Source organism: Abramis brama (genome assembly GCF_963993115.1).
Source record: "Abramis brama genome assembly, chromosome: 21".
In the NCBI taxonomy this organism is placed as follows: Eukaryota; Metazoa; Chordata; class Actinopteri; order Cypriniformes; family Leuciscidae; genus Abramis; species Abramis brama.
In genome coordinates this window covers 26257383-26280320 of record NC_139983.1, presented here as the reverse complement: position 1 = coordinate 26280320, position 22938 = coordinate 26257383, and the positions used below count along the sequence as shown (strand labels likewise).

At 37.2% G+C, this 22938-nt stretch overlaps 1 protein-coding gene across 3 annotated transcripts in view; it reads left to right on the top strand.

Annotated features, from left to right (window-relative positions):
• The window catches only part of rnf144aa (ring finger protein 144aa), a 37892-nt gene extending 15036 nt beyond the window's left edge, over nucleotides 1-22856 (top strand). The window contains exons 1-8 of one of the 3 annotated variants that reach the window (XM_084096812.1): nucleotides 2659-2807; nucleotides 3044-3194; nucleotides 4511-4615; nucleotides 6717-6777; nucleotides 9680-9890; nucleotides 14729-14876; nucleotides 15085-15174; nucleotides 19756-22856. In XM_084096812.1, coding sequence (XP_083952938.1) covers nucleotides 3060-3194; nucleotides 4511-4615; nucleotides 6717-6777; nucleotides 9680-9890; nucleotides 14729-14876; nucleotides 15085-15174; nucleotides 19756-19887 — 882 coding nt within the window. In that variant the 5' untranslated portion in view covers nucleotides 2659-2807; nucleotides 3044-3059 and the 3' untranslated portion in view covers nucleotides 19888-22856. Of the gene's footprint in view, nucleotides 1-2658; nucleotides 2808-3043; nucleotides 3195-4510; nucleotides 4616-6325; nucleotides 6477-6716; nucleotides 6778-9679; nucleotides 9891-14728; nucleotides 14877-15084; nucleotides 15175-19755 lie in introns of those variants that run through there. The other 2 variants (XM_084096811.1, XM_084096813.1) reach the window with 2 other exon arrangements.
• The last annotated feature ends 82 nt before the right edge of the window (nucleotides 22857-22938 follow it).

Here is a 22938-nt window from a genome sequence, read left to right as displayed (position 1 = left end):
TCCGAGGGCTGCATTGTTGAGGATTGCTTGTGTTTTTCCTTGTTATTGTTTCTCTGTTGGAAAGTGATAATTGCTTTCTGAGTAATGCAGCTCAATGAACTTTCTCATGCACCACCTTTTCTCACAGAACATTTGTCACTGCTGACCTTGTCGACTGATGTAGAGGATGGGTAAATTGGGAAGGAATGGTTAAGTTGAATCAGAACCGGAATCGTTAATTCCAAACAATTTCTATAAAAGATTATTATGGGACTTGAAGAAGCACACCTCTTTTTAACACACACACACACACACACACACACACACACACACACACACACACACACACACACACACACACACACACACACACACACACACACACACACACACACACACACACACACACACACACACACACACATATATTTACTCAAGAATCATTAAGTTCTGATTCTTTGGCCACACATCAGCATACCGATATCATGCACCCCTGTTTCATGGGATATATAGTTAATGTGGTCTCTTTTCTCTGTGCTGCTCATATGAGGTGGTAGCCTGAGAGAACAAGCATCAGAGATGGATGGATGTGCACGAGCAAGACAGGTTGTGACATGTTGAAGGAAGAGTGATGTAAGACCTCTGAGCTCGACCAGCAAAATCAGCTTTCTTTGGCGTGTCTGTTCTTGAGATACTGGAGGCTGCGTTGGTGCATCATCTAGCCATCAGTACTTCACCCCGTTTGACTTATCAAGCGGAAACAGCCAGGACTTTTTGTGCAAATGACGAATGAGAGCTTGAGAGCCCTTTAACATCTGTAGCACTAGGGATTTGTTTTTTAATTATGTGCTGATGCTCAGAGAAAATGTCATTTGATTGTCTAATGCAAAGCCTCTCTGAGAAATGTATTATACTTATGGTGAGAGGTTAAGAAAAATATTAAACTGATGTGCAACCTCATATCATTTATGCTGTGGACATCTATGTCAGATAAAAAGACAAAGGTACAAGACTGTGTACTTAAAGGATTTAATGAGAGAAAAACAGCATAGTCAAATTTTGGAGAATTTCAGACATAAGTGTAATTTGGTAGCCTGGGAAAACCCAGACAAACTTCCGGCAAATTTAGATTTGCTCTGCAAGTCTGGCAAAGAGCTCATTCAAGCCGATTTCTAATCCGTCCAAATCGAGGCACCAATCAGAAACGTTGAGGCGGGCTTTACACGATGACGATCGCTCTGATTGGTTTTAGGTCTATCCAATTGCGCCCAGAGGCATTTGAGCGACGTCCGTTGGTGACGCCCCTTTGGAAATGAGTTATTAATGAAGCATTGCCAGACCATAACTCAGTTACTACTGAGAATGGTCTGGTTTTAACCAGGCTAGTAATTTGGCCAAAATCTCATGTTATTATTAAAGGCAAAGTGCTACGCACAGGCTATTTAAGATGACAGATGCTAAAGGCCCTTGCACACTGAGTCCGAAATTCGCATCCAACATTTTCGCACGTTAAAAAATAAATACTACCTCACGTTATGTCAATCACGCTTGCACACTGCCTCCGAAACTATCGTCCGTCATAAAAAAAAATCGTATCAGGTTTGATTTTCTGCGTTTTTCACATCCATAGCAAGCATTTTGAATGGTGTTTTGACATTTCAGAGCCACCGAATCACGAATACGAAAAAACGCATGCGAAAAAATTTCGGACTCAGTGTGCAAGGACCTTAAGACTCTTCTCCACTCCTCAAATACATTAAACATATGTAGTGTTTTTTGAGAAAATGCTGAATTTAGTAAAAGAACAAATTTTTTACCGCACTCACAATGAGAATATTTGCAAAACCCACATACAGACATAAAAGATGACCAACAGTAATGATTAATGAAGAAAAAAAAAAAGACTATGGAGATACAATGTTTCTGCGATGATCTATAAACAATATATTTTACATTTATTGCAAAATATGCATATTCATATACAAATATTTAAGTATTTTGAGAGCATAAATGAGAGTCAGACTAATTTGATTTGCAGTACTTCATTGGAGTGGGTGTGTGCTAAAAAGTTATTTTGGCGAGACTGGCTTGATATGATTCTCTGATTGGTGGAGAATTCTTTGCACTCGATAATGCTCTGGCTAAAAACCACTAACAACCACTCAAAACACCTGGCAACCACCTAGCAATGTGGCATCAACTAGTTGTAGCACATTTCCATATAAAATCTTTATGTAACAGGACAAAGCCAGGGTGAGTGAAATGTTTCCGGTTTCATTTGATGTCGGCATAGAAAGGACATCACACATCACACAACTCTCTGCATCACTGACTGAAATGTCTAAAAGCATCCTGAGTGATTCTCAGCATAAGATATCCAACATAACCTGCCTTAGCACCCGTTCCTCGACCTGCAGAAGCGGTTCCCTATTCCCCAGTTGCTTAGCAGCCAAGCAGAGTGTTGATGTTCTCACAGGCACTTCCTGTAAACACTTAAGACACGAGCCTCTCTGTGCACAACAGCCCACTTCAGCGTGAGAAAATGGAAGTGTCTCATAGTCGAGACTTCCAAAAATATCCCTCTCTGAAAAACTGTAAAAAGAGGAGACGTAGGCAGGCAGAGAGTAATGTACTTCTTTTCTCTCACTTTCTCTCTCTCTCCTACCCTTCTCATTTAAGGAGCACCACGCAGTGAACTCATCTTTCATTCAGCAGCAGAAGCCGAAAAATTGCTCCGTCTATCTGGTCCGACTTCATTCCATTACAGTCCGACTAGAATCCCGAACGCATCTCAGAAAACCTCTTTAGGCTACGGAATATAAATGGGGGTAAATAATGTATTTGCCCCTTTCACCACTGCATCTGTTAGACCATCTCTAAACGTAATGTGGCTAATTTGATGTGCATTTAGAGGGCTGGTGTTTGTGATGCCGTTGATATTAGCGATGAGAAGCACTTATCGTGGCTGCACTTTAGATTGACAGCGGTTAAAAGCTTTGTGCCGTTTGTGTAGGTGTATTTAACTGTGTAGGCTTTGTCTAATAGCGGCTATTCTGTGTTTCAGCTCTGCAGCAGGCATCATGACCACAGCTAGGTACCGACCCACCTGGGATTTGGCCCTGGACCCGCTGGTGACCTGTAAGTTGTGCCTGGGAGAGTTTCCCTTGGAGCAAATGACCACCATCACCCAGTGCCAATGCATCTTCTGCACCCTGGTGAGTAGTATCTAAACGGATTTTAGGGTTCAAAAAGCATGTTTAAAAAAATAATATTTTATTTTATTTATTTATGTTTATTTTTTATTTTATTTTATTTTATTTTTATCAGCATAAAATAAAATGAAATGCATAATAAATAACATAAATAAATAAATAAATAAAATATTTGCTTATTTTTATTTTATGTTATGTGATATATCAAAATGAAATAAAATAAATTAGAAATAATAAGAAAATACATTTAAAAAATAAAACTATTTTATTGTATTAATTGTATTTAAGTTTAGAATAGAAGTCAATGAGAGATTTTCACAAAGATTTAAAAATAATGTGTGCTTTCAGCCATATTTTATGAATATTTCTATATTTCATTTCTGTCTTTAGGTTTCACTGTTGTAGGAATGGAACGTCTAAAAATAAATGAGTGGGATTCTTACATAAGCCTCAGACATTTTGAAATGTGTCTATATATAAGCACAGTTCACAGCTATAGACGGAATATCCAAAGGCCAAATGAACTGGGGTTTTTTTTTTTTTAAGAATTGTGATTCATAGTCCAGTAATAAACAGTCTTATTCAACCCTCTGAGGTTTGCTGTTCTGACTTTCCCTTTGTTGTGTAGTTATACTGATTTGAGACTAGTTTTATTTATATCTTGAGGTTGCAGGCAACATTTGGGGAAAGGAAGCTGCTAGAGTAGGGTAAAGGGAAAACATCTCCTCATCTGACTCTGAGAAGCCTTGTCTTGCTTGTGTCTTAGCTCACTAGAGACAAAACTGTCTTTGTGTCTTAAGCGAAGCATGTTTATGGAAACAACTCCCTCAGACTTTGCCTTGCCAGACATTCCTAAAAGCTCAAATACACAGTTATTTTTTGATGTGTTCAGATGAAAATTATTTAATTTTTAATTTTTAATTATTATTTAATTTTTTGAGAGAGAGAGAGAGAGAGAGAGAGAGAGTAGGAGAGATAGAAAATATGACCTGATTTTTCTCCTGAAGCAAAAATGAAATAATAAAATATGTTTTGTTCACAGCCTATTAAAACAGTGAGTTTGCAAATTGCTAACACTGAAGGATAATTAGTCTTGGACAAGCGACTGCGTCTTCATTAAATTGAGATGTTATACAGCGTATTTTTTTTTGAGGATGTTAACAGTGCATTACAAGTGGTTTAGTGCTTCTGTACACTCTCACAGACACACTGAGCAAATTAAACACAAAATTAAAAGCAGAATTTGTTTACACATAATGTATTTTTCCATATTTTCCATTTTATTAATTTCATTTTTATGTCTTATTATCCTTTTAAAGTGCCTGAAGCAGTATGTGGAAATTCTCATAAAAGAGGGCTTTGAAACGGCCATCAGCTGTCCAGACTCAGCCTGTCCAAAACGTGGACATTTACAAGAGAATGAGGTAATGTCAACATACACTACCGTTCAAACATTTGGGGGCAGTAACATCTGCATCACTGCATGATGACGCCTATAAAAGGCAGTTAGAATCCCCCTAAAATGCAAGATACTGGGGCAAAAATGCCCTGTATGATTTTTTTGTCTCATATTTATATCATACGATATAGTTAAGCAATATCATACATGAGCAACAACTGCAATATCACATGAGTCTTCTATTCAAATAAATGCTGTTCTTTTGAACTTTTTTTAAAATTTACCGTTTCTACAAAAAATATAAAGCAGCACAATTGTTTTAAACATTGATAGTAATAATAAATTTTTCTTAAGCATCAAAACAGCATATTAGAATGATTTCTGAAGGATCATGTGACGCTGAAGACTGGAGTGATGATGCTGAAAATTCAGCTTTGTCATTACAGCAATAAGTTACATTTTAAAATATATTCACATAGAAAACAGTTGTTTTAAAATGCAATATTATTTCATAACATTGCAGTTTTTATTGCCAAAAACATTACACATTACATTTTGCACAGCTTTTTAATGCTAAATATTTACTATTATAAAGCAGAGTTGTGATTGGTCAGTACAGCATTCATGTCAGGGACTTAATTTTACTATCAGGGTTTTTAAACAAAGGGCCCTTAAAGGGATAGTTCACCCAAAAATGAAAAGTAGCCCATGATTTACTCACCCTGAAGCCATCCTAGGTGTATATGACATTCTTCTTATAGACGAATACAATCGGAGTTATATTAAAAAAGGTCCTGGCTCTTCCAAGCATTATAATAGGAGTCAATGGGTATATTTTTTTGGAAGTCCATCAAAGCGCATCTATTCGTGATAAAAGTGCTCGAAACGGCTCTGAGGGGTTAATAAAGGTCTTCTGAAGTGAAGCGATGCGTTTGTGTAAGAAAAATATCCATATTTAAAACTTTATTGACTAAAAAACTAGCTTCCGGCAGACGGCCGTACGCAAGTCAGTAATGACGAATAAATAAAGTAATGACGAACCCGATTTCCCAGCCCTGTTTGATCCGCAAGAGGCGTCAAAGCTTACGCTACTCCTACGTCATACATCGTCAAGTGTTGCTCTTTTGGCATACGGCCGTCTGCTGGAAGCTAGCATTTTAGTCGATAAAGTTTTAAATATGGATATTTTTCTTACACGAAAGCATCGCTTCACTTGGACTTTATGGTGAACACCCATTACAACGCTTGGAAGAGCCAGGACCTTTTTTAATATAACTCCGATTGTATTCGTCTGAAAGAAGATGGCTTCAGGGTGAGTAAATCATGGGCTAATTTTCATTTTTGGGTGAACCATCCCTTTAAGATACAGATAACATACAGAACTATTAACTAATTAATAACTGTGTCTAACTAATGATCTGTTAAGCATTATATAATGTAGTTATGTTAATCTTGGTGGGTGATGAGTCTGAAAAGGATGAATTTGTCAGGATTAAAGGGGTTTTAGGAACTCCAGTGCAGTGCAGTTTTTTTTTTTTCTACAAAACCTGCAATAGTCACAGCTTCTAAAACAACAAATACTTTACCATCCAAATAAAAGTCCTAAAATGGACCTGCATCTCATCAAGAGGAGATTAAAGCTCTTTTAGCATAAAATGGATGCTGAAACCTCTCCACTCTGACTCTCCCCTCGGTGTCTTGCACCACGAAATCCTTCCAAGTATGAGGTCAGTCTGAGGGCAGGGTTCCTCCTCGGCGCTGCAGGCTCATTGTGAGGATGGCTGGCTCGTTCAGTATCAAAGCAGCTAAACCAGATGAATCAGCCCCAGATGCACATCATCAGAGCAACTAATGTGCCTTTTTTTGGGGCAATCCTTAAAGCTGAAGTATGTTGTTTCTGCACCTCTAGAATCACCAAACAGAAATTCAACATGCATATTCCTGCTGTGTTGTTTGATCTCAAGACAGTGATTAGATTAGAAACCGTATTTGTTGTTGGATGCGTGTTTACCCAGATCAAATTGAATGCTAAATGCAATATCTGCAATACCTGCAAAGCAAAGAGTGATTTTGTATCCATCCACATTGTTTAATAATTGCTTTTGTCCACTTTCTTTCTCTCTCAGATTGAATGCATGGTGGCCACAGAGATAATGCAGAGGTACAGGAAGCTGCAGTTTGAGAAGGGTAAGTGGAAAGAGGCTGTTTGTCTGTCCATCAGGGGCTGATGAGGCACGTGTGCGTGTTGATGGTGAGATCCATCAGGGGCGGATGAGGCACGTGTGCGTGTGCATGTTGATGGTGAGCTCCATGCTTGCTGTCCTAGATGACTCAAAATGACTCACTGTAGACAAATAGGCCAGTCCAGGTGTGAGGATGAAAGGGATGTGAGTGGTCTTGCACTGGACTCGTGTAGGTCCAGCTGACCTTATGCTGTCACAGAATGGAGGCTATTACCTGTACTGTCTGTTTTTCTTCGATGAGAGCCTGCCACCTGCAGACACCTTGTTTAACGTTTTCTGATTATCATTTACACAGTTTTTTTTCTGGAAAATAGCAGATTCAAATCTTTGTACTTTGTCCGTGTGAGCACCAAGGGCTCAAAGTTTTGAAACTCGTGCCAGTTTCTTATTTTTCTACTTTCAATATTATAAAAAAAAACAGCTGAACGAATGATACACGGATACACAAGGGTTAAGAACAAATGGTGCAACCAAATTAAGTATAGAGTTACAAACTAGCTAGTAGTTAATAAACCTCTATAGTTGACTCCAATTTTATAAATGGCTGTTGGAACCCTATTCTGGCCACTAAGAATCAATTACGAACCCAAGGTAAACTATAAACAGCTTTGAAATCCAGAATGACATTAATCCCGGATAAAAAATTACCAATGGCTAACAATTTGAAGTGTGAGAGGGACAACTTCATACCTTTGGCACATTTTCCAGAGCATATCTTCATAATTCAGAGTTTAAAGCATTGCAAACCTTCTAAAATTACAAGTGTGAAACCCAGGGTTAAAATAGACTTAACCCAGGATTTTAAAAAGAGTTAAGTGTAAATGAAGACTCTTTGTGTTTCCGCTCTGTATCCAAATCAGTCTGTATGCTGACCTGAAATAATTTTTATAATTTTAACAAATGTAGCTTCTAGTCAGAAATCTCCAAGATTAAAAGACTAATAAAGAGTAAATTAGACTATTGCTAATTGGATATGCTTGATCGAAAGCATGAAGGTTCCCCTAAACAGATAAGACCTGAGGATCTGTGCCATATACCTGGCGTATGAATCTTCTCTTTCATCATTTTCTTCAATAGGGGATCCCAGGCTCTGGACTCTGATAGTCTCCAGTTGTTTGAACCACAGGATACATTTGCTTGAGAGATATTCTCTGTCCACCCCCTCCAGTGCGTTACATTAGCCTATTTTGAAAAAGACATAAGGGAGAGAAATAAATGTAGTTATGTGTTGCAGTTGTTCCGATGCTATCTGACCCTGTTTACACCTGATGTTAAGATGCGTTTTAGTCGATCAGATCACAAGTAGACGAGGGAGACACATTCCCGTTTATACCTGGTGTTTTAATTTGTCTCTTTTGTCCACTTTCAACCTCTTCTGATTTATTTGAGGTAGGTAAATGAATGGCCTTTTTCAGATTATTCGATCTTATGGACAAAATGAGGTCACGCAATTTACATATGAACGCGACCAGAGACAACGGAAACACACACACAGAGCTGCAGCTTTCGTTTCTGCTCTGATATCCGCAAGACCACGCCGAACACTGTGAGTGTGTGTTAGAAATCAGAAATGGTAAGAGAACATTGTGATTGGTCTTCAAACCAAACTTGGGTCTTCAGCCGACAAAGTTTAAATCCAGTCTGGCTAGCGCGCTTCCCGTAATGTTAACACATTAGAGTAGGTGGTCTTTTGCAGATGTTCGAACGCATTCAACCACAGGAGTGTCTACACTATTAAAAGCAATCAGTTTTAAGTGGACAAACATTTTACACCTGAAGCGTCATCCACTTGTGATCCGATCTACCAAAACACATCTTAAAACCAGGTGTAAACAGGGCCTCTGTTTCTCTTTGCTTTGTTTTCAAGGTTTTCATGCTTTCATATGAGGACCATGGCAGCAACACCCTCATAAATGAGAGATTTACATAGAGAGAGTGTAAAAATGTGTTCATTTAGCCCATCAGTGTTCCGGGAAACTGGAGTGGAATGGTGGTTATAACATATACACACTCCTGCATGGCCTGCCGTGTCAGATGGAGAGGCTGAGCGCGAGTGTGTTTAGTTTGTGAGAGATTAGCAGTGCACATGAGGACAGACAAAACTGCATGCCATCCTGACACATGACAGCAGATATTACTTTAAAAAAAGTCCTCTTTCTATCATAATTGCCCACAACCACACATTACATAACCATAGCCTTACATTATGCCACTAACAGACCTTTTATGCATTCATCAGGCAGATGAGCAAGTAAAACCATTATGAAATGGGTAGTTACATCTCTAAATTCTGATTAGAGCAACAATCAAAGGTGTATATAGGGACCAGAATATCATAGAGACTTGGAGGGGACTGTTTTTGGTGTGGATCAGTAAGCAACTCGGGACATCCTTGAAACCACCTAAAAATCACCTTGCAAGGCCCTACCAGAATGAATCAGGGGCTGATTCCCAGACATCTAGATCTTTCGCACAAACAAGCACCACTCACATTTTATCAGAATACATGAATCTAGCTACAACTAAATGTAATTATTAATTGAACAACTTTGTCTCCGCCACCTATTGTGCCCAGTCGTAAAATCACTGTAACGCACAGGCCTCATGCAGCTTTTTGCTTTAATGAAATCTAATTTAACTAATGAATTTATGCAAAGCTATGATAAGTAGCAGCTCTGGGATCTCGTTCCTGAGGGCAGATGAGGCCGAAGCTGCTCTTTTCTATTACCCCTCCATCTCAGATGGTGTAACCATGGTGACCTGTCAGCCTGCATCAGCTGGAAGCAGCCTAAAATAAACACTCACGGAAACTGCGTCTGATCTCTCATCTCTCACCCCCCCTACAGAGGTGTTGCTGGACCCGAGCCGGACCTGGTGCCCGTCTTCCACGTGCCAGGCCGTGTGCCAGCTGAAGGAGTCTGACACGCCGCTTCCGCAGTTGGTGCGGTGCAGCGTTTGCACACTTGAGTTCTGTTCCGCCTGCAAGGCCAGCTGGCACCCGGACCAAGACTGCCAGGAGAACGTTCCCATCACCTCGTTTCTACCTGGAGAAAGCAGGTACTGTTGTCTTTTAAAGGTTCAGTACAAGCTGTGCTTAAATGACAGCACTTGTGGCATAATGCTGATTTTTGTACTTGTCTCTCTCTCCTTTTAAAAAAAGCAAAAATGTGGGTTACCTTAAAATATGACAAAACATGCATGTTAACATGTTTTTAGTGTGAAAAAAAATTCTACTTTTCTATGTAATATCCAATATTACAACTTATTTATGCCATGACAACATAATGCCTTAAACTGACTGTAAGTGACCAACCAAAAATGAAAGGGACCAACTTTAATATACAAGTTTTAAGAGAAGAATTAATGTTAGGGGTTTTATAAAATTGTACATTACCATTCAAAAGTTTGGGGTCAGTAAGATTCAGCAAGGATGCATTAAATTGTAAAAAATTGACAGTAAAGACATTTAGGCCAACAAGTAAAAAGAGATTTCTATTTCAAATAAATGCTGGTCTTTTGAACTTTCTATTCATCAAAGAAACCTGAAAAAAAAAAAAATCTTGGTTTTCACAAAAATACTAAGCAGCACAACTTTTTTCAACATTGATAACAATGATATTATTTATATTATTGATAACAATTAGAAATGTTTCTTGGGCAGCCAGCAAATCAGCATATCAGAATGATTTCTGAAGGATCATGTGACACTGAAGACTGCAGTAATGATGCTGAAAATTCAGCTTTGCCATCACAGTTATAATTTACAGATTAATGTGTATTCAAATAGAAAACACTTTTAAATAATATTAAATAATAAAATTAATACTATTATAATAATATTAATAATATTTTACAGTATTACTGTAACGCTTAGATCCACAGAAGATAAAGTTGATTATAAAAGAACATAAGATTTATTATGAACTCAGAATAACAAGCCAACTTACGAAACAGTGTGCTAGTGCACAGACAACAACCGACAATGAACTGAGGGACCAAATGAACTTAAGTAGTGGTGCAAACAAGGTTAATTGAGACACGGCTGAACTAAGAGGACTAATCATCAGTAACCATGACAATTCATAAGTGGTGGGAAACTAGACAAAGGAAACGTGACCGAATGAAACCAATGACAATTACTGTTTGTTCTGTATTTTTAATCAAATAAGTGCAGTCTTGGTGAGCATAGAAGACTTCTTTCAAAAACATTAACAAATCTTACCAACCCCAAACTATTTAATGGTAGTGTAAGTTTCTCGTTTCTGCTTTCAAATGATTTCACTGCTTTTCCAATTTCCACTGAAAATTGGCTCCATTCACTTCATTTGTGTCTCATGTAACCCTTTTTCTATAAAGAAAATAAGGGACGAGTCAAAATTCATTATTTTTGGGGGTACACTGTGCCACAAATGCTGTTGATTGAGACTATCTTTTATCTGAGGTTATCCTATCCTGAACTTTTCCTTTAAGTCTTAAGTCTTTAAGAACCTCCTCATTCATCAGCAGCTACGCTCAGTGTAGTTTTGTCTCTGATGTGCGTTTAAACATTCCCATCCTCCCTCCTGGTCGGTGTGTGTATCCAGCTGTCACGATGAGGCATGTACAGTGTAATGATGTACGATGTTGAGAAGTCGACATTAGATTTGAAATAAAATACCTCAGTCTGTCAGTGTTTTTCTGCCTTATTGAACATGCTCATCATTCAGTCGAAGAATGGATCTTCAGCTTCTAGATGTTGAAGAGTGAATTTTTTTCTCTGCTCAGTAAGCCTGCACAGGTGTTATTTGACATTCATGTCACACGCACACTTGATTCCAAAGCAAAAGCATCATTGAGCGGAGTTTCTGATCCTTGATCTAGGGTCTTACAGGAGTGAACACTCAGCCAGCTCTGAAGTGAATTGCTTCATTAATACACACTAGTCATAATACTCCAAAGAGCCTTTCAAATTTACAGCTCATTTTCTGTATCATTTCACGTTTGAGATTGTGCCTAAACTCCTAAGTATATCTCAGAGGGAGAGAATCAGTCTTTAAACAGCATGAAATCAAAATGGACCCCATTTACACTTTAAACAGACTGTTGTTTCCTCAAGGAGCTATGATGAGCTGACCCGACTCTTAAAAAAAGTGTAAATCATGGATTTAAATTTAAAAAGAAAACATTTCATGGCCTCCCTAGGAACTCAAGCAATGGCCCTGCATGAAAAAAAAATGTTTTTAGGTTATTTGACTTTTTTTTTACAATATACTTGAATAGATGCATAGAATTTAAAAAACAATATATATTCAAATGTTTTCTTTGCTACTTGTGTAACCAGGCAGGGCTCAACAATACAGATGATCTTCTTTTCTTTCTGGCCCAGTTCACCAGAAAAATAATAATAATTATATGTATATGTATGTGTGTATATATGCATGCTATTTTTGCCCAAAAAAAAGAACATTTGCAACAAGCATGAAATTATATAGCGTCATTGCTGGAAAATGCTAACATATGATGCAAAATATCACTGATTGGTTTGTAGTTTTTCACATAACAGTTGATGACTTTGACAGGACATTTATGCTATTTTTGTGTTAGTCAGTTAGTTATATTGGCGACAAATCATCAGAATTTGCTATAGCAATGTGGAATACATCACAGAAAGGCAAACATTAAGTTTACAGGGCATTAAAAAAATGGATCAGTGAATGTAAAACTTTTATTGGCAACTAGCCTAAAACTCTCTCACGCTGGCCCCAGGCCAGCAACCATCCTTGAGCTAGAAAATTATATTACTAATACAGTATATTTGCTTATTAATAATATGCCCACTTATCATAATATAGTCAAATCTGATGGACAAAATCAAGTCTCACTCTACATGATTTCTTGATGAGTATTCCATAAAATTGTGAAATCACGTTGTCCTTGTGTGTGCGCGCTCGTGTGTGTAGAATTTATTTTAAAATGTAATTTACTGAATTTTTTATAATTTAATGAATTTTCAGCATCATTACACCAGTCGTCAGTGTCATGCGATCCTTCAGAAATCAATCTAATATGCTGATTTGATGCTCAAGAATTTCGTTTTTTTTTTTTTTTTTTTTTTATCAGTGTTGAAAACATTTAATATGGCTTCATATTTTAATATACTGCTTAATGTTTTTGTGGAAGCTGTCATACTTTTTTTCAGGATTCTTTGATGAATAGAAAGTTCGAAAGAACAGTGTAAAAGTCTTTACTGTCAATTTAATCCATCCTTGCTGAAGAAAAGTATTTATTTTTTACCTCAAACATTTGTGTATATAACTCAAACAGTAGTGTATAATCAAATCAGAAATAATCATATTACTACTGTAATTCTGATTATTAATAGTACTTCACTAAAGTGCGGTGTTGCAGTACTGTGAGTCAGATGCTCCTGCTGTTTAACGGGCTATGAGAGGTTTGCTGCACAGTGTCACTTCTCTTAGATCAATAGACTGGGAATTGTCCTGGAAATGAATGGGCTTGTACTTGTCAGCTCGGTCCCTGTGGGTCAGCCTCTTCATTACCAGTGAACACTGTCCCTGGCCCAACACTTTAGTACATAGAAAAGAGATGGGCCTGTCTGCGTGGAAAAAAAATCGACTGTAGAAATCTGTTCTAGAAATTGAATTTACCAGTACCATATTTTTTATTTTATTTTTTGTCCTGTGAAAAAGGATAGTTTTTAGAGATGCACCGATACTAAATTTCTCAGCGAAAATGATAAATTATACCGATAGCCGATTGTTCAGAATGATATCTGCCGATACCGATAGTTTGCTTTTCTTAAGGGGAAAAAAGTTCTCTCTCAACTAATGCTGTAAACTGTACAGGGAACCCTCTCATTTGGTACATTACTATAATATTAGAGGTTAAAATTAACAACAGAGCCCAAACTATTATACTCAACTGCTAGTTATTTTCAAATATAATAATAACACTGAGATAATTAAAAGCTGAAATGTTTGTGTTCCCTTTTTGCACATAAAGTAGTTTTCATAAACACCTGTCTTCGAACATACATTTATAATTAACAGTCAGTGAGGTCCTCTCTAGTGTTTATTTATAGCTAATTATCTGTGAACATTGGAAACTTTCCTGAGGTAAATGCAATGTTTAGTGACATATTGTTCACAAGCTGTTTTATTGACATGTTTCCGTGGTTGAAAGTGAAACACAGATTGAGTGATTACTTGAGATGTGATTCATTTCAGTAAGCTGTACTGTATCTTTCAACATATCTTTTTATCACATCACATTTAAAGGGTTAGTTCAATGAAATGAAATGAAAAATGAAAATTATCCCATAGTTTACTCACCCTCAAGCCGTCATAGGTGAATATGACTTTCTTATTTCAGCCAAACACAGAGTTATATAAAAAAATATCCTGACTCTTCCCAGCTTTGTAATAGGAGTGAATAGTACCTTGTTTTTTAAAGCCCAAAAAAGCACATCCATCCATCATAAAAGTAATCTGTACGGCTCCAGGTGGTTATTAAAGGCCTTCTGAAGTGAAGCGATGTGTTTTTTGTAAGAAGAAAAAAAATCCATAATTATAACTTTATAAACTGTAATCACTAGCTTGCGGTAAAGTCCGTAAAAACTGCAGACCTGGCAACCATGACTACATGTGATTTTTCTTTAACTTCAACAGCCCTAAATTCAACACAAGGAAAATGTCTCTTCTTCAAATGTATTCTTCACACACAGTATGAGTTGCAGTCTGACAAGTTTTCCCCCCTCCTTTTGAATAACAGGAAATAATCGTCCCTGATCCTCAGCTATGAAAATAATTGCTTTTATCGGCCGATACCGATTATTGGCCGATGCATCGGTGCATCCCTAACAATTTTAACTCTTACACTTTTCTTTTTTTCTTTAGTTCATTCTTTAAAGCTGATGACGACGACGCTCCCATCAAACGCTGTCCTAAATGTAAAGTCTACATAGAAAGAGACGAGGGCTGTGCCCAGATGATGTGTAAGAACTGCAAGCATGCTTTCTGCTGGTACTGCCTGGAGTCTCTGGACGTAAGTACACAGTGTCCAAAATATCTCAGCTTAACACTCTTAACGTCATGCTGCTATCTTACTGTATTTTTATTGACCATGTGCGCACCACTGAGGCGGCGTGTTAGTCCTTCAATCAAGGCCGTAAATGCAACAGTGTCCTTCATGCTGCTGTCCCGAACACCCGCGCAGATAATGACCGGCCTCTTGTAAATTGTGTGTTTGACAGGACGACTTCCTCCTGATCCATTATGACAAAGGACCATGTCGGAACAAATTAGGCCACTCCAGAGCCTCGGTGATCTGGCACAGAACGCAGGTGGGTGCTTATGGGAAGGAGCACACGTTTTCTTACTTATTTTCTTTTCTCTGCAGTGTTCAAAACGAGTACACGTGCATCTACACGTGACCACGTCATAGGCATCCATTCAGACACAAGTGTTTGTTCATGAAGTAGGTGGTTGTCTGGTTCGAGCAGGTGATACCTACTGTTTCACTGCAGATTATATGTATGAAGGTCTCTTTGGGACAAATTCACTAAAATTATTCATCAAATGATGGAGAAGAGCTGTAGAATCTGCCATATATTTAGAACAGTTTAGACTAGCACATCTTAAAAGGGCAACTCGGGTACTCCCACCTCCCTTCCTTTTTGTTTTGTTAGACTAAATAATGATAGGAGAATATCACATTTGAAAAGGCTGATTTAAAAAAAAAACAATACTAAGAAAATATCAACCTCTTTCTTGGATTAAAGGCATATACAAAAACACAAGGCTCATTAGTCCCACTGTCCATTATGTATTTCTTAATAGCTTTGAAAAAATATGTTTTCTTATGGTTCAAAAATCAGCACAAATAGTGTTGAAAAAAAGCCTTTAAGCGATGTCATTAGGAACTGAGAGAAACATAGTATGCAGAAAAGTCTGTTTGAAACAACCCTCCTAATTTCCTTTCTTGAAATATGACACAACTTCATAAATAATATATATATATATATATATATATATATATATATACACAGTGAGGAAAATAAGTATTTGAACACCCTGCTATTTTGCAAGTTCTCCCACATAGAAATCATGGAGGGGTCTGAAATTGTCATCGTAGGTGCATGTCCACTGTGAGAGACATAATCTAAAAAAAAAAATCCAGAAATCACAATGTATGATTTTTTAACTATTTATTTGTATGATACAGCTGCAAATAAGTATTTGAACACCTGAGAAAATCAATGTTAATATTTGGTACAGTAGCCTTTGTTTGCAATTACAGAGGTCAAACATTTCCTGTAGTTTTTCACCAGGTTTGCACACACTGCAGGAGGGATTTTGGCCCACTCCTCCACACAGATCTTCTCTAGATCAGTCAGGTTTCTGGGCTGTCGCTGAGAAACACGGAGTTTGAGCTCCCTCCAAAGATTCTCTATTTGGTTTAGGTCTGGAGACTGGCTAGGCCACGCCAGAACCTTGATATGCTTCTTACAGAGCCACTCCTTGGTTATCCTGGCTGTGTGCTTCGGGTCATTGTCATGTTGGAAGACCCAGCCTCGACCCATCTTCAATGCTCTAACTGAGGGAAGGAGGTTGTTCCCCAAAATCTCGCAATACATGGCCCCGGTCATCCTCTCCTTAATACAGTGCAGTCGCCCTGTCCCATGTGCAGAAAAACACCCCCAAAGCATGATGCTACCACCCCCATGCTTCACAGTAGGGATGGTGTTCTTGGGATGGTACTCATCATCATTCTTCTTCCTCCAAACACGTTTAGTGGAATTATGACCAAAAAGTTCTATTTTGGTCTCATCTGACCACATGACTTTCTCCCATGACTCCTCTGGATCATCCAAATGGTCATTGGCAAACTTAAGACGGGCCTTGACATGTGCTGGTTTAAGCAGGGGAAACTTCCGTGCCATGCATGATTTCAAACCATGACGTCTTAGTGTATTACCAACAGTAACCTTGGAAACGGTGGTCCCAGCTCTTTTCAGGTCATTGACCAGCTCCTCTCGTGTAGTTCTGGGCTGATTTCTCACCTTTCTTAGGATCATTGAGACCCCACGAGGTGAGATCTTGCATGGAGCCCCAGTCCGAGGGAGATTGACAGTCATGTTTAGCTTCTTCCATTTTCTAATGATTGCTCCAACAGTGGACCTTTTTTCACCAAGCTGCTTGGCAATTTCCCCGTAGCCCTTTCCAGCCTTATGGAGGTGTACAATTTTGTCTCTAGTGTCTTTGGACAGCTCTTTGGTCTTGGCCATGTTAGTAGTTGGATTCTTACTGATTGTATGAGGTGGACAGGTGTCTTTATGCAGCTAACGACCTCAAACAGGTGCATCTAATTTAGGATAATAAATGGAGTGGAGGTGGACATTTTAAAGGCAGACTAACAGGTCTTTGAGGGTCAGAATTCTAGCTGATAGACAGGTGTTCACATACTTATTTGCAGCTGTATCATACAAATAAATAGTTAAAAAATCATACATTGTGATTTCTGGATTTTTTTTTTCGATTATGTCTCTCACAGTGGACATGCACCTACGATGACAATTTCAGACCCCTCCATGATTTCCAAGTGGGAGAACTTGCAAAATAGCAGGGTGTTCAAATACTTATTTTCCTCACTGTATATATGCATATATGTGGTTTACAACATATTTTTTATGAAGTTGTGTTATGTATATGTATATATACATAAGAAAATATATATGTGTATATATATTGGCATTTTATGACAATTAAAGATGTATTGAAATAAGAATGTGGAAAGTATGTATAATTCATAATAATGTTTAATTTATAATTATAATTCGAAGTACTTTTAATATTAAATATGTATTAATATTAATCATGGTACCATTTGTTATGCTAAGGTAAATTTTGTTGATTTAAAAAAAGCATTGTATCAGGAATATTTTTGTAATTTATAATAATGACAGTTTTGAGGGGAAATAATTGTTATGAAAATGTGTCAGTGCAAAAAAAACAAAACAAAAAACTTAATGATAATTTTTTTCTTTTTGCAATATGTTTCTTTTGTTTTACTTTTAATTTTAAGGTGTAATTCTGATACCCTTATTCGCCTTATAAACCTTGAGTTTCACACGCTCGTCGTTTCATATGCTGAACGTAATGTCGAAAAGGTGAGATGGCCCTGAAACTACGGAGAGCTTTCAGTACTTTTGCACAAAGACATCTGTTGCTCTGCAGGGAGGAGTGAGTCATATTAAGCTTCATAAGAGCGCAGCGGCTCTGCTCCAGCCCTATGAGTTTGAATTTTACAACGTTTCAGCCGGGCAGCATCAGAAATTTGATTCTTTATGAATTAGTAAAGACGGAGCTGCCGGTCCAGGGTTTGAACCTCAGGGTTTGGCAACACTCTTCCATTACGCCACTCTACTCTCCTCCTCTCATGCCATTCCACACAAGAGCTCTGAGAAAAAAGAGACATAAAATGGAGGGACATTTACATAGAAACAGAAATAGTGTGCAACGCTATAATTTGTCCCATGATAAATGGGTATTGTCATCTTCGGAATGCTGAGAAGATTCCGCATGGAGGAATAGAGGTCTATTGTATCCTATTCCCTGTTCAGAATTCAGAGATTGTTTTGCATCCAGAGAAAATTAGTTTTACAATGTGCTTCTACAGTGATGTGAAATATGTGTCATTTTGTTGGCCCATGATGTTGACAGATTCTATATAGTTCATGCATAAGATGAACTCAATCTCTGTTCCATTTTGCAACAGTTATAAATTCTAAGGATCTGACGCCCCTATGTGGAGGAAGATGATGCAGCATCAGAACAGTGGTTTTCAAGACAAGTTTAAATTTAATGTCATGTGTCAGTGTCATCAAGTAAAACTAATAATGCATTTTCCTTACAAACTGAAACCTTTTGAGTATACACATATTATATATATATATATATATACACACACACACACACACACAAACTAAATTCAATAAAAAGTCAAGACTTTTATTCTTTTCATTCTTTCTTCATTATGATACAAGGACACCCTGATTTTTTTTTTTTACTTTATGCCCTCCAAAAAATATCAAAATGAATTTTAATTCAGAAATTGAATTGTATTTTAGTTTAGGCCTATTGTTGAATAAATTCATGTTTTTTGTTGTTTGTATATGGCCACTTTGAAACATCACTGTTTTAAAACTGTGGACAATTCTTCAAAAATTTGATGAGTGGTGAGGATGAGTAAATTATGACAGAATTTTTACTTTTCATTGAAATGTTCCTTAATATATTGAGTCATAACACTTTATTTTACAGTGTCCTTGTTACACGTTACATGTAGTTATCTACATCTATAATAATAACCGTAAATTATGCATGATTACACACAACTTACTCTAAACCAAACCCCAATCCTAACCATAATAACCCGATATTAAGTAGACGTAGTTAATTAATATTACGCAGTATTTAAATGTATAATTACACTCTAACAAGGACACCTTAAAATAAAGTGAAACCTTGAGTCATTTTGTTTCTTGTTTAAATTGAAATGATCACAAGATAAATAACTGTTATGTTTGTTTTTGTTTTTTAGTAAAAGCAAGACAATATATGAACGCATTTCTTTCCTAATCTTGCTCATCCTCCTCCTCACCATCATGCCTAGTACTCTTTCTACTCTGCAATCAATAAAAGTAAGAAATGGAACAAAAATAAAACAAAAAAGGGCAAAAATGTCCAAGTAAACAAAAAATTGGTAATATGAAACCAACTTGAATGCAAAAAGTACAAGAAAACCTGTACATGTGTTTTAAACAATTTTTTTTTTTTTTTTTTGATTTTGAAAAATATTTTCTTTGTGGAAACTCTTTCTTATCATTGACGTTCATATGACGTTTTCATCTGTTTCTCCGCAGGTTGTTGGAATCTTTGCTGGTTTCGGCCTCCTCTTATTGGTAGCCTCTCCGTTCCTGCTTCTAGCTACACCATTCGTGCTGTGCTGTAAGTGCAAGTGCAGTAAAGGCGACGATGACCCTTTACCCACCTAACAGCTCGGCGTGAGCAGTCCCTGTACAAGGAATTCCGGTCATCTCCTTTAATCCTTTTTCTTTTCCTCCTCCGCCTTCGAGCTCTTCATCAACCGGTGGGACTTGCGCATTTGAAGCCGCAACACGAGCCATCTCACGCCACGGTTACTGTCACAGCTAGCTGAGTAGGCTCCATCCCCACAGGCCCGATGAGACTAAAGCAGACCTCGTGAGGCTGATGCTTGCTTAGGTGGAGGATTCGACAGGTGGGGGTTCCCTTAGCGCACCCCTCGGACGTTACCGAAAGAGCACGGTGCTGTTCCATCCGGGCGCTTGACTATTTTGTGGATGTTTCGCATATGTGGCTCTTATGGAGGGTTCTGTTCTAACAGAAAATATATTCAGTGTGTTTGTCTGTCTGTTTCTATGTTCATAGTAGCATTTCAGTCACATGGCCTATTCTTTATTGCTTGTTTTACACAGATAAGGGGCTTTTCTGACACCTTTAAATGCTCTAAAGAGAGCAGATTTCATTTCTGGGCTCAAATATACAGCTTAATACTACTTTACAAGCTAAATTGTAGATTCAAAACGTTTTAATAGCACTTATTGTTCTGTTCATGTCACTTCATTGTCTTTCAGTCTAAAACTACAGATAAACCTAATTTGATTTTGCTGGTTTTGGCTGTTGATGTCATCAGGAGATGATATTTGCCAATGAAATTTCTCTCAGTGCACTTAAATACAATTTTTAGCCTTGAGATTGAGTCACTGACGTCCCTGGATTTAAAGCATAAATATGATTCCAAAGCAGGGCTGTTGTGTGAGTTTACAATGCCAAATATTGGCCCACTGAAAGTGTCGCTCAAATGGCACTTAAAGGCTTATCTGAACACCCAACATCTAAATGCGAACTGTCAAAATACTGCAACCAAATAGAACGTTTTTTAAGCTCTTTCAACAAAAAAATACAAATGTTTCTTTTTTTCTTTTTCTCAGACAGTACAGTTTGTATCTCTCGCAGCATTTGGGATTTTGGAACAGTCACTGTAATTCAGGCTGGGATTATACACTGATTTCAAGACATCTTTACAAGTCCAGCACTGTATCTATGCAAGTTCATATAACTTGTGGTTTCTGCTGTCTTGAACTGAATGGATTATATAGACGTTAGTTAGTGTGTTCTAGTTAAAAGGAAGAATATATCAAATTATGTTCAACAGTTTCTGAAAAGCCATTACAAATACTTTTTTCTTTCATTTAATAGTCTGGTTCTAAAATATAGGCATGAGACTGAATGTCAACATCTTGCCTGCACCACCTGGAATAGCAAGTGTATGTTGTATCATATGTACCTAGAAATATTCAAATCAGAGCACCTGCCATATGTGTAGCTGTATAATATGTAGCGCATTAGGTTTCCTCAAAATCCTTGGTGCGATTTCATCATCTCTGCCATTTTTCATTCATGTTACGTAATGGAAGTGTGCCATATCGGAGGTTGATATGACAAAGTGAATGTTTTTTTCTTTAGTAATACAACATTCGTTTATCCTTCTGGAACCCACAGCATTTATAAAGTTGATTTCTGGTGAATATTTCATGTTAGTCACCTCCATCCTTTGGTAGCAACCTGCATTATCCTGTTTTAGCCTTAAAGTTTTTAAGTACCTCACTGGTTTTCTCTCCCGTAGCTTAATGTTTTTGGTTTTATTTTATAATTATTTATGTATTTATCCTCAGGTCCTCTTAGATTAATAATTTTGGCACTTCTTTTGAACTTGTGTGACGTTTAAAGGTATACCTTTATGCATATGTATCTAAAATGTCGTATATGAAATGGCCATGATATAGATCTCAAAACTGATTTTGGTACATTATTCTGAAGTAAAAATCAGCATGATAAAATTAAAGCACAGCATCATTGTCAGTTATGAATAGCACACGAGTTACTCGATCCAGCTGAATCTAATTATGCTCATTATTCAGCAACATTTGGCCATTTCATGTAAAGTAATGCTTATATATACATGTATATATTGACAATCATGCCAAGCAGGGTTTTAAGACATTGATGAGGGAACATTTTTTGACAGTGGGTAAATATGTACTCAGAGCAGAACTCCGATGTTGTATGGGCTTTATAAATTTAGCTGCTTGTATATTTTTTTGTTTTGTTGTGATACTGCATTTGATGTTCTTTTTTATTGCATACTGTGATTATGAAATATTAGTTGTACAATATAACCGTTTCCTTCAGGGTTATTGAATTCAGTCAAGTGCTGTTTTTATTCACTTTTTTTTTTTTTTTTTGGGTTGCATCATGTTTCCATTTGAAATGTAATTTGTTCCTATTCCTAAATCTAATTAGAAATAATTGTGGCTTTACATGTAAACCGGGAAATACTCCTTGATGTACACTATAGATCTTGCAAACAACCAAAAACTGTATGGTTCCTGTTTGTAGGAATTTGCTTGTTGCACAAAACTTAGCCTTGCAGATTGGTTTTTATATTTCCAGATGAAAACTCCTGAAAGCTCTTATAGTTTGGAGTTAGAGCAAGAATTTGGAAAGCATGTCTTTTTTTTTCTTTTTCACCACAGTGGTCTGATGTTTGTATTGATGTCTGTCTTTCACACTTGACCTTTGCCTATTCCAAATATTAATTAGGCCTGTTATTTTATTTGGTTTGACTTGTACCCCTGTAAAACATGACTGGGTTTTTAGGGACCTTGGCTTTGCCATTGCTTTTAAAACTAGTTTTGCCTTTCACTCTTAGATGGCCTTTTTATGTATCATGTGTTTGTTTTTGATACATCATAAAGAAAATGTTTTATTCTCTATAAATCAGAACCAAATTCCACTTGTACAGTACGATGTAAAATTGCATGTATGTGAAGTCTTGAGGATAAAAAAATTCAACTACAAAAACAACATATTTTGTATCATCTGTGCCACTAACACTGTGACATTAAAATGTATTCATGTTCATATTTTCCTGTTAATTTTTTTTTATTTGCATTTTGGTTAAAATGTCGATAAAACTGTTTAGTAGGCCACTGTTGAAAAAA